This window comes from Microcebus murinus, chromosome 13 (genome assembly GCF_040939455.1).
Source record: "Microcebus murinus isolate Inina chromosome 13, M.murinus_Inina_mat1.0, whole genome shotgun sequence".
NCBI lineage: Eukaryota > Metazoa > Chordata > Mammalia > Primates > Cheirogaleidae > Microcebus > Microcebus murinus.
The window spans coordinates 61,970,430-61,986,155 of record NC_134116.1 but is presented as its reverse complement, the minus strand read 5'-3'; the positions used below and the strand labels follow the sequence as shown (position 1 = coordinate 61,986,155).

General features: G+C 47.6%; 1 protein-coding gene across 3 annotated transcripts; it reads left to right on the top strand.

Annotated features, from left to right (window-relative positions):
* Nucleotides 1-1,402: 1,402 nt before the first annotated feature.
* On the top strand, nucleotides 1,403-5,976 carry CCDC70 (coiled-coil domain containing 70). Of its 3 annotated transcripts, none has more exons than XM_012782666.3 (2): nucleotides 1,403-1,489; nucleotides 5,057-5,976. In XM_012782666.3, exons 1-2 carry the CDS (start codon nucleotides 1,464-1,466, stop codon nucleotides 5,805-5,807), a joined length of 777 nt encoding a protein of 258 aa, XP_012638120.1. In that variant the 5' UTR covers nucleotides 1,403-1,463; the 3' UTR covers nucleotides 5,808-5,976. The 3 variants fall into 3 exon arrangements, with proteins under 3 accessions (XP_012638120.1, XP_012638122.1, XP_012638121.1); XM_012782668.3 differs by lacking the exon at nucleotides 1,403-1,489 and adding an exon at nucleotides 1,609-1,694; XM_012782667.3 differs by lacking the exon at nucleotides 1,403-1,489 and adding an exon at nucleotides 1,636-1,698.
* Nucleotides 5,977-15,726: the final 9,750 nt, after the last annotated feature.

The window sequence follows — 15,726 nt, the reverse complement described above, 5'->3', positions numbered from 1 at the left end:
AGCATATGGACGGGGGATATTAAGGCCATCTTTGGAAAATCCAATCTGCCACAACCACGAAGAACAAAGATCCCGAGGAACTCGCAGAGGCAAACAGGATGTAGAGAATGTCCCCAGAAACAGGCAAGATGAGGAAAAGTGCTTCCTTCACTGGAAGAAGAAACTGGGGAAGGCAAGGATGAAAACTTTTCTAGGATAAAAAGTGTAATGGGAAGGAGTAAAAGAATAGAAATCACACATATGTAGAGAGAAAACCTGCAAGTAGAGATCTTTTCCCTTGCTTCTTATTAGAAACTCCATTTAGTCAGTCAAAAATTATGTGAGCTATGTGCCAGACACTGTTCTAAGTGCTGGGAATGAAACAAAATAGAAATTCCTGCTGTATTAGTCTGCTATGGCTGCCCTAACAAAGTACTACTGATGGGGTCATTCAAACAACAGTAATTTATTTTCTCACAGTTCTAGAGGCTGCAAGTCCAAAATCAAGGTGTCAGTAGGAGGTGCCTTATGAGGCCTCTGCCTGTGTCTTGCAGATGGCCACCTTCTCCCTGTGTCTTCACATGGTCTTGCCTCTGAGTGTGTCTGTGTCCTAATTTCCTCTTCTTTTAAAGACACCCATTATATTGGACTAAGGCCCACTCTGTTGGCTTCATTTTAACTCCATTACTTCTTCTTTTTTCTTTATTTCTTTTTTCTTTTCTCTTTCCTTCCTTCTTCCCTCTCTCTCTCCCCCTTTCTTACTCTTTCCTCCCATCCTTTCTTTCTTTCTCTCGTCTTTCCTTCTCCTGCCCCAGGTAGACTGCAGTGGCATCATTGCAGCCTCAAACTCCTGGACTCATGTGATCCTTCTGCTTCAGCTTCCCGAGTAGATGGAACTATAGGTATGCACCACCACATCCAGCTAATTTTTCTATTTTTGATAGAGATCTGATCTTGCTGTTGTTCAGGCTGGTCTCAGACTGACCTCAAGCAGTCCTCCTGCCTCGGCCTCCCAGACCACTAGGATTACAGGTGTGAGCCACTGCGCCCAGCCTCCATTACCTCTTTAAAGGTTCTATCTCAAATGCAGTCACATTCTGAGGTACTGGGGTACTGGGGTTAGGACTTCAGCATATGAATTTGCAGGGAGACACAACTCAGCCCATGACATCTGCCAAATAATGGCCCAAAACTTTCAAATTTGATGAAAAACTGCATCAAATCTGTATATCCAAGAAGCTCACCAAACTCCAAGTAGGAGAAACTCAGAGATCCACACCATGACATATCACAAGCAAACTGTCAAAAGACAAAGACAAAGAATCTCAACAGCAGTGAGGGAAGTAACTCACCACGTACAAATCCCCCACTGCAAGTGGTTTCCCAGCATCCCACTCCTGGAGACAATCCAGACAGAATCTGAGGTCACAATCCTTGGTGAGTCATCAACTGCACCACCCCACTGGTGAAGTCAAAGATGGAAGATGGCGAAGTCTTTCAAACCTTTCAGGTACTCTCTCCTTCCCTTCAAGTTTCTCGTTCAGGGTCCCATCCTGGCCCTTTCCATCCTGCGGGGCAGGATGGAGTGGTCCGCAGGGGTCACCACAGGCAGTGTTGGGGTGAGCCTGCGCCCGCATCACTAGGGATCTGACGTGACAATGGTGCCCTGCCCTCTGGGGGCTGTAGGACTTGCCCGGCTGGGAAACAGCTAAACAGTAGGTAACTGTTGGCTTTAGATTGTATAGTATTTGTTCTAGTTGTGAGGTAATATATAACATTTCCCTTAAAAATAAGTTCCAGCCGGGCACGGTGGCTCACGCCTGTAATCCTAGCACTTGGGGAGACCGAGGTGGGAGGATCGCTCAAGATCAGGAGTTTGAAACCAGCCTGAGCAAGAGCGAGACCCCATCTCTACTATAAATAGAAAGAAATTAATTGGCCAACTAAAAATATATAGAGAAAAAATTAGCCGGACATGGTGGCACATGCCTGTAGTCCCAGCTACTCAGGAGGCTGAGGCAGGAGGATCACTTGAGACCAGGAGTTGGAGGTTGCTGTGAGCTAGGCTGACACCACAGCACTCTAGCCCAGGCAACAGAGTGAGACTCTGTCTCAAAATAAATAAATAAATAAATAACAAGTTTCTAGTCTTAAAGTATAATCAGGAAGCCTAGACATGTTTCTTAATTAATGTTTTATATCTACATAGATGCACATCTAGTTTTATATTGTACTTTATTTCTAAGTATACATCCACATATTTGATATGGTACTTATTTGATCCTTCCTCAAAAATAGTTTAGTGGTATCTTGAGAAAAACTTGGAGATGAATTTTTTCCAACATTCTGACCCAGGAGACTGTCGTTCATTCAGCCGATATTTCCTGAGCATCTATCTTGTGCCAGACATTGTACCAGATGCTGGACATGGAGATGGGAGATGAGGTGTTTGTAGCAGGACAGGAGGGGCCTACACTCAGTCTGAGCTTAGCAAGGGGGCATCAGGAGAGGCTTCTCGAAGGAGGTGACTCCTTATCTGAGTCCTGAAGAATCATATAGGTGAACTGAAGCGAGGTTAGGCAAGGCTAGAGAGAGAGAGAGAGAGCAGGACAGCAGGGAACTGGGGGAGAACTTAGCATATTTGAGGGATCCTAGACAAAGAACCATAATAGGACATAATAGCACATCAAAGTTCCAAACTTCAATTAAATTCAGATCAATTCAACCAACATTTTTATCAACTCCCTCCTATATGCACAGCTTTATATTAGATGCTGGGTTACAGAGATGTCAGGATGACATATCCACACATCATTTCAATCAAGCATGACAAGTATTAATTAGAGGATATGTCGAGACAGGGATGTCAGGGAAGTGGTGAAGAACCTTGTCTGGAGGGTCCAAGGAGTTTTCAGAGGGCCAGGGATGAACAGGAATTCAAGCCCACAGGAGGAGGAAAAGGTGATCTCAGTACAGGACATGGCATGTGCTTCTGAGTAGAGGCAGGCGACTGCAGACAGGGTCCCGAGAACTGAATTCAGCTCACTGTCACCGAATCTTAGAGTGGAGACAGGGTAGGACAGCAGGAGTCGGGTTGCACAGGGCCTTACTAGGGTGCTTGGTTTTGATATTTGGGCTATGGGGTCTTTGAGGGGGTGTAAGCAGGTGTGAGATGATGGGACAGTGTTTTGGAAATGCCCTAGGGCTACAGCGTAGGGGGCAGATGGGAGGGTGATATGGCTTTAAGAAACGTTACCTAGTAGAGCTTGATGGTTGATGAAAAGCCTGTGAGGGAGAGGAAGAGGTCAAGGATGAGCCCTAGGTTTCCAGCTTGTGTGACTGGGTGGCTGCCCACAGTACGCGTGCACACACACACACGCACGCACAACGCACGCAAGAGAATGCCCGCTGTGTGCCTTTCCTTCTCCCCCACTCCCTGCTCCCAAACTAGAAATGGAAAGACACGGGGAAAGCCCCTACAACCTCCTCGAAAGGCCTCATGTTGCTCCACAGCGTGGTCTTTGCTGAGGTCCACTGAGTGAGGCCGGACGCTGGGAGCTTCCTCCAGAAAGCACAAAATGGAGACCGCGGCCCTGGCCGTGCGCATGCGCCCTGTGTCTGGCTGCACTGCGGTCTTCCCTGCACCCCAACCACCAGCCCCTGCCCTGTCCTTTTTCTCATCCCTCGATCCACCTTTGCGGTTACTGGAATTTTTGTGGCTAGTTCTGACATCTGACACCTCAGATACATGACAGCGGTTTGGAGATCTTTCTCCCTCTTTCTCCTTCTTTATTTCCTTCCTTCCTTGTTTCCTTTTTTCTTTTTTTCTTCCCCCCTGTATTTCTCTCCCCACTCCAGCTTTTATTTCATTGTGTAATATACTGTATTAACTGGGGCATATAAAGTATCCATGTACAGCTTAACACATTTTCATAAAGACACACATGAAACCGCCACCCACACAAAGACACAGAACACTGCCAGCCCCACACAACCAGCCCCACACAAGCAACTGCTGTCCTGACTAACTGGCTCTGGGACACACTTCCTTGCTTTTCTTTTTTTGTGTAATCACCTAAGTATGTTCCTCTCAACAAAGGAGTTGAATCTTGCTTCTTTTGGAACTTTATTCTTTGAAATTCCTTGATCCTGCTTCTTTCTGCATTGCATTTATAAGATTCATCCATGCTGTGGTAGGTAGCTGTGCTGTCCAGCACATGGAGATAACGCCATTTTTTATTCCATTCTACTGTGACCATCACTGGCTTGTTTCCAGTAATGAACTCTTATGAACAAAGCTCCTCGAACATGCTCGTATGTGTATCCTGGTCACAGTTCAGGGTTTGTATCTGGGACTGGAGCTGCTGGGTAAATGTGGCGTCTTCATAACTGTTAGCCGTTACTCAACAGTGTGTGAGAGTCCTCTTGTCCTTCACCCTCGCCAACATTTGCCATCGCCTCTCACCTTTTTGTGTTAGACCTCTATTCCCCAAACAGACTCTTCTACTAAAATAGACTCCACTAGGTCAGTGGGCCTCACTCTCTGTGTCCCAGGAGGCTTGGAGCAAAGGACAGTCATGTGTGAGGCCCCTGCTGTGAGCATCCGTCCCCCACCCCCACCCCAGGAGGATGTGAGCACTTCCCAAGTGAGAAGGCAAAAACCTTAAGTTAGTTCTGAGTGATTTAACAAAAGTCAGTTCTTTCCATGCTGTGGGACTTTTATTTTTTTGTTGTTGTTGTTGTTTTTTTTTTTTTTTCCTTAGATTAAAAATGCTGTGGGACTTTTAGCAACACACCTTTTACCATGTCACACCTGTGTGCTCTGATGCCCTGGTTTAGAACCACTGTCTTTGTTGGCCGAGAATTGGCACAGGCTTGAGCATGAGTACTGACAGACTCTTCAGCCCAAGGCCACGACCACCCAGCATGTTTCTCTACCAAAGCTTGTCCCTCACAAATGCCACCACGAGGACAAAGAGAGCAGGAGTCAAATTTTCCCAAATCGAACAGTATGGACCCGAGGGCTGTCCCCTGGCATGTGATACTCATGGACTGTTCTCTCTGGTGCCCCCCACAGGGTTTTTAACCAGCTGACCTGGACTTGGCCAGCGGCCCTGTCCTCCATCGCGGCCACCCCACCATTCCAGCTGGCGAGGAAGATGTTCCCCTTCAAGGTGGGCAAATGGATGGGGCTCGCCTGCGTCCGCTCCCTGGTGTCATCCCCTCCCAGTATTCGCCGGAAGAAACTCATCCACAAGCTGCAGGAGGAAAAGGCTTTTCGGGAAGAGATGAGAATTTTCCGTGAGAAAATAGAAGACTTCAGGGAGGAGATGTGGAATTTCCGAGGCAAGATCCGTGCTTTCCGGGGCCAGATCTTGGATTTTTGGGAAGAGGAGAGACCTTTCTGGGAAGAAGAGAAAACCTTCTGGAAAGAGGAGAAAACCTTCTGGGAAATGGAAAAATCTTTCCGGGAAGAAGAGAAAACTTTTTGGAAAAAATACCGTACCTTCTGGAAGGAGGATAAGGCCTTCTGGAAAGAGGACAATGCCTTATGGGAAAGAGACCGGAATCTTCTTCAGGAGGACAAGGCCCTGTGGGAGGAAGAAAAGGCCCTGTGGGTGGAGGAAAGAGCCCTCCTTGAGGAGGAGAAGGCCCTGTGGGAGGACAAAAAGTCCCTCTGGGAGGAAGAGAATGCCCTGTGGGAGGAAGAGAAGGCGTTCTGGGTGGAGGGTGGCGGCCACCTTGCTGGGGACCGGGTGCCAGAGGACGGGCCCTTCCACGCCCTCGGAGGGCAGCGCCTGCCAACCTTCTCCCGAGGCCGGGCGTAGTGCGCGCAGGACATGCAGGGCCACGTGGGGTCGAGACTCTGCTGGATTGAGATTCAAGTCCAGGGTGATCCCATGTGCTGGAGAAAAAAATGCACTTATTTGTCTCCTTGCTTTGAAAGACCTAATAAAATCCTGAGGAGAGGTTTGGAAAACCAACTTCTTCAAGGAAGGCTGACTGTGTTTTTTCCAGGTTTTGTGTTTCTCCAAGGTCATATTCCCACTTTGGGACTGTATTGCCAGCCATAGAGCCCAGTCCCGGGCAATTCACAATGACCCTGGCCTGTTCAGGTGTTTAGGGGCAGAGACGCTGTGGCTTTCTCTGAAAGAGTAAGACTGGGGTGGAATGGCTCAGGTGGCACAGCCAGAAGACACAGGGACTGGGGGGGCCCTCGGGGGGGACTGAGACCTTTCTGCCCCGGCCACACTGGGGGCAGTCTCTTCTCCTTCACTCTGCACAGTCTTGGGGATCTGGTGTGGGCTCTCAGCTTTCCAGAAAAGGCCACAGTGCTGGCAACAGTTCATTTCTGCCTCTTCTTCACCCAGTAGATCACTTGGAACACGTAGGCAGAATCCCCTAACGATCCACTCACTGTGGTAGTTTCAGTTCCACCACCCTTTTCATCTGCATGCTCCCCGGTAGCATGAAAAAGAGATCTGAGCATCCGGCTGAGGTTCAAGAGTGCAGCCCACAAAAGCACAGACCTTCCCTGACGATGGGGTTAAGTGACCCATGGGATGAGATGATCTGAGAGTTATAAGGGAGTCCACCTGCATCTGCCCCAAAACGTTCCCACTCAAACAGGTCTCACTGTCTGTGTTTCTGCATTATCAATTCCTTCCTTTGGGTTTCCTGCCTTCATTCATTAAAAAATTACAATGCGTGTAGGAGGTAATATATTAAATGAATGCACACTAATGTGGTCAAGCAACTTATGTGCCCAACTTTTCTTCTGGGGGTGGAGTGATGAGATGGTCTACATGGGGATTGGTCCAGAAACAACCAGAACTCGGGGAGTAAGAAATGCCAAGGCTGTCCCTTTTCTTAGGCCTGGTCCTCATTGTTATTAACACATCAGCTTCCCCTTCCTTTGTGGGTCCCATTTTACTTCAATAAGCACTTTCACATTTGCCAACTCATGTGACCCTCACCACAACTCTGTGGGCTGACAGGGAAAGTGCACAAACCCATTGTACAGATGAGGAAACAGAGACCCAGAGAAGACAAGTGATTGCATGTGGCCAGCAAGTAGCAAATGGAAGGGTTGGGATTAGAACCCACGTTGTCTGCCTCTTGGCACTCCAGTCCTTTCCTAATGCAGCCCGAGTTCATGGGATGGGACTGCAGAGTGGCTTGGCCAACACAGGTGTCAATCCTGGCTGAGCCTTAAAGTTTCTTGGGATCTCACTGTGGCTTGGGGTGGTGGCAGCAGAGAGATGGGGAGAGAAGGGGACAGGGACTTCACAGAGTTTCCCAGCCATGCTGAGAGCTGGCTGACTCCCAGGAGCAGCTGGGCCTCTGTGGCTCTAGATCACTCTGGAAAAGTCTGGGTTCCCCGTAAGGCCCCTGGTTCTCAGAGGCGTCCGGCCCTGCGCAGCAGGAGCAGCTTTCTCCTGGGTCACGGTCCCATCCTCAGCGCCCCACGGCTCCCTGCGCAAAGTCGCCGGCAAGCTGTGGGGGAACAGAAGGCGGCGTGGAGAGGCAGATTCCAGGAGAGGCTGCCAGGCCACACCCAGGATCTCCGCAGTGGACGGCGTGCAGGGCGGCAGGAGCCCCAGTGCGGCAACGGCTGCAGGCTCGACAGTCCCCGGGGATTCTGTCAAAGACAAAATCAGGGTGTTGTTCTTAAGATCAAAGAAATGTAAAGGCAGGAGCTAGGAGATGCAGTGAGTAGAAGCGACCCCATTGACAGGGCCCTGTAGAATCCACGTGGGCAGACAGCTGTTGTTTGACAGAGGAGAGGACGGTGGGTCCCGCTGGGGCTTCGCCCTTCGCCCAGCGAACAGCTGTGCACTTCCGCCCCAGGCTGTCCTCTTGCCTGTAGGCGGGGAGATGGGCAGATGAACAGACCGGTGCCTTGAGGCGGGGAGGGGGGGGGCTGGGAGAGATAGCCTATGGGGACCCCACAGTGACTTTTACCTACTGAGGGAGTGGGGAGGTGGGGAGGTGGTAAGGGGGTGACGGCTGGGTGACATCTGACAAGCAAGGTCAGGGGCTGAGAGAGCCCAGCGATTTGAGGAGCTGCAAACCTGTCAGGGAGCGTGGGGGACACAAGACTAGCACTGCTGACACCGTGCCTGTGGGCAACAGACAGCCGCTGGAGAATTTCCAAGAAGGGAATAACATCCTTCGATTCAAATTTCAGACACAACATGTGGCTACTCCGTGGACCAGCAGCCGTGGCCTCGCCTGGGAGCTGGCTGGAAGTGCAGGCTCTCACACAAGGTCCCCGGTGGCTTTAGAGTCAGAGGTGCATTTCCGCAGAGTGGGCGAGTGAGGGAGGCTGGCGTGGAGAAAGGATGGGGACATTCGGCGGGTTGTGGAGGAACCAGGGGAGGGTTCTGGAGCCCCTGAGGTGGCAGAAGGGAGGTGGAGAGGGGCCAGTAGCTTGGAGAATTGCTGGGGGGAGATGAGAAGCCACTAGGGGGACGGGGTGGGGTGTTGGATTTGGGCAGGACGGGAGATGCAGGGGTCAAGGATGCTGTATAGGTTCCTGATGGGACAATGAGGGGGTGGTTGTGCCTGCTGCTGGGAGGAGGAGGAGGAGATGGAAGAGGAGGAGGGGGAGGAGTGCATGCAGATGAAGAGTGCATTCTGGACCATGCAAGACTGTGGATGCCCTTTCTCTGCCATGGAAAGCAAGTTCTCCAAGCCTGGTCAGCACTTGGCTGAACTCAGCCTTTCTATTTGCTCACCGCCACCCGACAAGCAGCGATGCAGCCAGCATGCTTTGTTACATAAATCATTCACCGGTTAAGTCATCATCCATTTCTGTGTTTATGCCACCGCCCTGTGCCTTGCCGGCACCGTGCTGTGTCTGGGAGCGAGATAATCCTTGCTTCTGTGAAGCTTGCCGTCTAGTCAGGGAGACAGGTAATCACACCTTCCCAGTGTCCCCAGTGTCATTCTCTGTAGAAGGTGACAAATGGGAGGAAGGAGGAGGCACGTGAGGCTGCCTCTCTGAGAAAGCCCCACAAGCGTGCATTATGTGCTGTAATGCCCAGAAGAACACGCGGAGAGATGAATAAACCCAAGTTTTAGGCAGAAGAACATGAGCCTAAGGGTCAGTAAGCTGTGGACCACTAAGAACCGGGAGCCGGCCTCAGCGCAGGCTCAGAGAGGAGAGAACATCCGCGAAAGCGTCTCCTAACCTCGGGGGGCTATTGGTACCACCGCTAACACCAATGAGGGCGGACTGCTGCACAACCTCAGCAGCGGCCCACGCTGCTTTCCCTGTAAGGCAGCGGCCTGTCCAGGTAGCGCTGAACTCCTGAGCCACTTCCCAGGTGTTTTGTGCGATGAGGCACAGGCAGATACTAAAGACAGCTCGGCCTCCCTGCTTGGATCTCCGGGCAGGGAGCAGAGTCATTTATACTGTGTCAGAGTCCTGCCCATTCATCTGGGTCCCAGATCCCCAATGAATCACCTTTTACTCCAGAATCACAATACAGACACCGGGACAGCGGAGGCGCCAGGAGCAGCATCCGTCACTGTAACTGCTGCCTCGACATTAAACTCACCCCAAGGAACTGTCATCTCTGCATGAAGCCTGAGTCCCCCAAGAAGCGCCTACCTGCACCTTCCAGGAAAGGAAGGACAACATGTTTGAAATGCGGTGGGGTCTCCAGGTGTCTTAGCTAGCTCAGGCCGCTGTAACAGAATAGCATAGATTGGGTGGCGTATTAAACAACAGGTATTTATTTTTCACAGTTCTGGTGGCTGGAAGTCCAAGATCAAGGCACTGGCAGATCCAGTGTCTGGCAAGGGCTGCTTCCATGTTCGCAAATGGCACCTTGCTGTGTCCTCACATGGGCCTTGGGTCCCTTCAGCCCTCACAAGCTCCCTTGGGCCTCTTTTATAAGGCCACCAATCTCACTTGTGAGGCACTAATCTCGCCCCTTTAAATGAATTAGTGGGGCTGGTTCTATCTTGTCCCCTAATGAAAACTTGAGTAGACACCATAGAGTCTTCTAGTCAAAAGAATCTTTAAGTTAAAAAAGACAGTGCCAATTCAGTAATTAAGATGTTCCATTTCCCTGTAATAATCAAAGCTTTGAACTCCCAAATTAAGTCTGTGGCAGTCAGAAGTCCTGCAGTTGAAGAGGAGAGGAAGCCGCTGGTTTGTCCTCCTTTCACCTCTCAGTCATGCTCCTCCTCTTCCTCCCTCACCATGGGCTTGGATCCTTCCAGGGTGGAAGTAGAAGGGATGGAAGAGCAGGAAAGTCCTTCTGTGACTAGTCCTATTGTGGTGGGTTAGCTTTGGCCTTCTCTGGATTTGACAGTTGTTTAAAGTTGCTTCTTGTTCTTATGGTGGCTTCTGTGGTTCCTTGGTGACCCATCCCCCATGAAAGTCACTCATGCCAAGATGGAGTCACTTATGTCAGATCTGAGCAAAGTGGAGCTGAGAGGCGTCATGAATGAAGGGATCTCATGCTCCTATGTCTGAGATAAGAACTATCACAAGGACCTTCTACAGACGTACAAGAAGTCCCTGCATGTCCTGCACATCCTGCACAGGTCTGTAACAGGGATATATAAGAAATTCCTTGAGATTAGGTATGGTACTACAGGTCCTCTCACAAGAACACATGCCTAGCAATGGTGTCTCCACCAGTGAGTTAGCACTAGCTCCTGCAACAAGCCGCTGTGACCAGTGATTTTCATTTCAAAATTTCTCTTTTTCTTTTAAACACATTCCCTTAATCCAGCCTCTCCAAATACGCCTATGATCCACCATGGTTTGTGTATCCTGAATTGCAATCCCCCATCACTCCTGAATAAATTTTTTTTGAGAGCCTCACTCTCCATCATTAATTTAGGTTGATGCACCCAACACACACACACACACACACACACACACACACACACACACACATCATGGGGAAATGAGGAAGGACACTCTTACCTGCCTTCCTGTCCATGAGCATGGGATGTAACCATTGAACAGGTTGCTTGTTATACTTCCTTTGGCCCTAAAGAGTCATGGCACACCCTATCTTTCCAAAACTCTCTTAAATAGGATCCCATACATTGGTTCTTTCCTTTGCAAAGCCTATGTCTGCTCCATCGGGATACATTCATTCATCTTCGGCTTCAACAAACTCTGGAGTGCAGTTACTCCCCAAACCGCAACTCTCTACTCTGATACTCTCAGCTGCTTCACTCAGCCTCTGCCCCTTTGGATTTCTCAGGCATGACTTAATTACAAGAACACCACGTTACCCAAACTGTAGGTGACATATTTTAAGCCCTCTAGGTGATCTCCTTGAAGACTTTCTCTCTCTTGACTTGGGGTAGGAGATAGCCTCTCCCCATCTCTTTCCCTTTGGTGGCAGTAGAGATTCTCTTTATAAAGACATCTTCCAAAATCCCCCATTTCCCAGAAATTTCCCACTCTTGACCCTTTAGTATCTTCAATATGTGTAGGTAAGGGTTTGGAAGTTATGTAAACAGTTTTTAGAAACTTCCTTGGTAAATTCTGTGTGTGGTTTAGCACCTCTTCTGGAATTTGGTGTCTATTGTCTCCTGATGCTTCAGCCAAAATTTCCTTTTAATATTTTGTTACATCTCTATAGAACCCAGCTAATTACTTAACTAATTAAGCTCTGGATTATGTATTACATTGATAATTTCAACTCCATTGAAGGTATCTTCCTATGCAGGGTTTCTCAATGAAGATACATTTGACATCCAGGATAGGGCAATTCTTCATTGTACAGTATTTCCTAAGCATTTCATGACACTTGGCATCCCTGGCCCTGCTACATGCCAGCAATGCTGCCCGATCTTTGTTGACAACCCAAAATTACCCCACCCATTTTTAAACCTCCCAAAGGAGATAATTCTGCTCCATTTAAGAACTACTGATCTCTCAAGTAGGATATTTTTAGAAAAGAAGTTGTGAGTTTTCATTATTAATCAGCACAAATTACTGCTTTACTTGGGGGTATACCCCGTCTTTCATGGAGGAACTTGAGCAGTGAGGTCCAGTGGAGTGTAGTTGGCTCAGTACAAGGACACTCAGCTCACTACTGTTGGGTCAATAGCATGGTTTTTATTGCTTCAATTACATCCCCTTACCAGATGCCCTTTCTGACCAAGGATGATAATGCTACTGTGGTTAGATAATATTCTGAAATATGGAAAAGTTCTGTATTTTTCATACCTCCTTATCCAGAGTCATCCATATTCTTTGGAAAAATTAAAAATACACAGAGTTTTCACTCAATTTTTGGCTTTCAAAAATAGGTTCTTGACCCATTTCAAAAGCTTTATGAGAGGAGAAAAAAAGAAAAGAGAATAATTTTCAAGTCGAAGGGCAAAGCCCAGAAGAAGCAAGGATGAAAGAAAGGAGAGCATTTTCAGATGCCTGCAATAGTTCTGCTCCCTCCCTGAATCCCAATAAAACACAGCAAAGGGATTGTTAAAAAAAAAACAGACATAAATCCACAAGAACAAAGAGAATCAGAAAAAAGCCAATAGCAACAAAATTTGAAAGCAGAAAGGCAGATGGACGAGTGGAAGCTGACTCAGCAGAAATGATAAAGCTGAGTTCTAAACCGGCAGTAGGGAGAGCCGAGAACCAACCCCACTCACACTGCAAAGCCACCTCTCCCTGACCAACGCTCGAGAATCGGCAGGCCAGGGGCTCCTTGACCCACAGGTAAAGGTGGTGCCCAGGACAGGAGGTCCACATGAAAGTCTTTAAGAAGCAGACTCCTAGATTCTCTCCCTCACAAACTGCTCTTCCATCTTGTAGAAGGTTGGAGGTTTATTCTTTGTGGGGGCAAAGCTCAGGGTCCTTGAACTGGAGGTGTCAGGTATTGCTGAAGATGGTGATATCTTGCTAAAAATGGCTAAAAAGTAAAATTGTATTAATTCGTTATGTACTGAGACCTCTCTCCCCGCCACCCACTGTAGTAGCCAACCTCCAAGATGGCTGCTAGTGATTCTCCCCTCCTGGTGCGCATGCTCTTGGGTAGCCCCTCCCACACTGACCTGTGTGAACAACAGGACATTGAGGAAAATGGCAGAATACAACTTCAGAGGCTAGGTCATAAAAGACACTGTGGCTTCTGCTTTGTTCTCTCTTGAATCACTTGCTCTGGGGGAAGGCAGGTGCCATGTCATGAGGACACATAAAAAGGAAATGAAGCCTCCTGCCAGTACATTGCATTGCTTGCCACTTATAAGTGAGCCACTTTGGAAGCAGAACCCTCAGACTAGTTAGATGATTGTAGCCAGCCCACACCTCACTGAATCCTCATGACAGGCCTCAGCTAGAATCACCCAGCTAAGCTGTTCTAGGATTCCTAACCCACAGCAGTTGTAAAATAATAAAAGTTTTTTTTTTTAAGCCATGAAGTTTCAGGGTAATTGATAATGTAGCAATAGATAACTAATGAACCATCACCACCTCCATACACACACAGAATTTCCAGCCTTCCTTCCCCACTCAGCTCCCAGAATGCTGGCAGCCAAGCTTGTACCTTCTAAGAAGGAGACTGGAAATATCTTCTTTGGAGAATTTGACCATCTCAGGAGAATAGGCGTAGAAGTGCTAAATCCAGGGACTTACCCATGCACAAAGAACTTCCAATAACTGTTTTATTGCTCTTCTCTTAAATATAGGCAGATGTCCAAGAATCATCAGGCACTTTAGGAAGGCCTCTAATATGACAAAGCCTAAAATTAACAAATAACTAACTTGGAGAAAATAGAGACTATACACAGAGAAGAAACTTTTAAAAGATAATAGATTTATTATTAACATTCTTAGAGAAATAAGAGAAGACATTTCATTTCCAAGACAAGAACAAAATGCTTGAAATATTCAGAAAACCAAAAAAGAGCTATTAGCAATATGACACAACAAGAATGAAAAGTTCAAGAAGTGGGTTGGAAGATAAGGTTGCAGAACTGTCTGAGGAAGATGAGCACAAAGACAGAGATAAGTAGGAGAAGTTAAAAATGAGGAAAAAGAAAAAAAGAGGCCTAGTCCAGAAGTTCCATCTTCCCAATAATGAGATCCAGAAAGAAGAAAGGAAAAGAATGTAGAGGATGAAATGATCAAAGAAATCATTCAAGACTATGTCCTAGAACACAAGTTTGCAGATGTAAAGGGCACATGAATGCCACGAACAGTAGATCAAAATAGTCCAACCAGGACATATCACTGTGGAATTTCAGAACACTAGAGGCAAAAAGAAGATCCTAAAATCTCCCAGAGAGAGAAAGAGAGAGGGGAAGAGAGCAAGAAAAAGTAGAAAATTAAAACAAATTTAAATGACACATAAAAAAGACCAGAAACCAAAATAGGTTCAGATTCCTCACATTCCACAAGATGACATTGGAAGAGTGGAAGACAAGGAAATAGCAATGTCCGCATTCTGAGAGAAACTATTTCCAACTACAAGTTTTATACTCAGCCAAATTATCAAGAGAATAGACTGGCTGATGCCACGGCACTCTAGCCCAGGCAACAGAGTGAGACTCTGTCTCAAAAAAAAAAAAAAAAAAAAGAGAATAGACTAAAGGTATTTCCAGGCACACGGGATCTCAATTGACCACTAATACATCCTTTTCTGGGAAGCCCCACCAAAATAAGGGAGTTAAGCAAGACATGGGCAGAAGTGATCCCAGGAAACAGGAGACCCAACACAAGGGCCAGAGGAGGAGGGGAGACAGCAGGTGACAGCTGTGGCCCAGACCCAGACAGGATCCCAGTCCAGAAAGCATTAAAAAAGACTTCTTCATGAGGTGAAATTGATGGAATACCTAAAGTAATTGAATGTGTTGAGAGGAGAGAATGTGAGCATAAATAAGTGGTAAGTATGGAGAAAACTCAGCAACTGGGGGGAAAACGACAGTTATATATTAATGTAAAATAAAGACTTGTGCAGGAAAGGCAAATAGTATGGTATACCACATACACAGCTGTGAATTGCATTCACATAATTATATAAACATGCATACCAAATAGTGATCAACCCAAATTACAATACACAATACTGGAATGAGAGGGGAAAAGGGAAATTTGCTCATTTTTTTATTGTGGGAAATTATTATATAATGCCTAATGCTGAAAATTCAAAAGGTTGCAAGATAAGCATATTATTTAAAGTAATGTTTCTCAAATTTCCCCATACATGGAATCTCCGGGAGGGTTTGTTAATTCAGAGCATCCAGAGGGTTGCTCTGCCCCACCCGCCTCTGCTCTAGCCACACAGAACATCTCTCCCTTCCCTGAACCTGCTGCCCTCCCCTGTGACGCTGGACTCTTGCACTCGTCACTTCCCTCAGCCTTCCCCATGACAAGCTCACACTCAACCTTTGAATATCAGCCTAGATCAGGCTGCCTCTGGGGAGCCTTCCTTGACTTCTTTATCTGAGTAGGGCATCCTTCTGGGGTCGCACCTGCACTTCCCCTGGCCCAGCATTGGCTACCCTGAGGGGACTCCTCTAGCAAACTGTAAGGTGCAGAGGACAGAGATGATGCAGGGAATTCTCAAGAGGCTCGGTGGCTGCCCAGCACTGTGGAATACCCTTGTGAACAAGTGTGACCCCCAAAGAGCCAACCCAACCCTTCAAGATGGATCCTGTGTGGCTAACAGCCTAAATTTAAAATAGAGCCAAGTGGCTATTTGCTCACTAAAGGTAGCACACTTGCTTTGAGTTCACCGAAACCCGCACAGCTCCATT

What these genes read in the sequence shown, in the direction of transcription:
- CCDC70 (XM_012782666.3), top strand. Translation starts at nt 1,464, where the DNA reads ATGGCGAAGTCTTTCAAACCTTTCAG. An exon ending in AAGTCTTTCAAACCTTTCAG is followed by an intron (nt 1,490 to 5,056) that starts GTACTCTCTCCT and finishes TGCCCCCCACAG; the next exon opens with GGTTTTTAACCAGCTGACCT.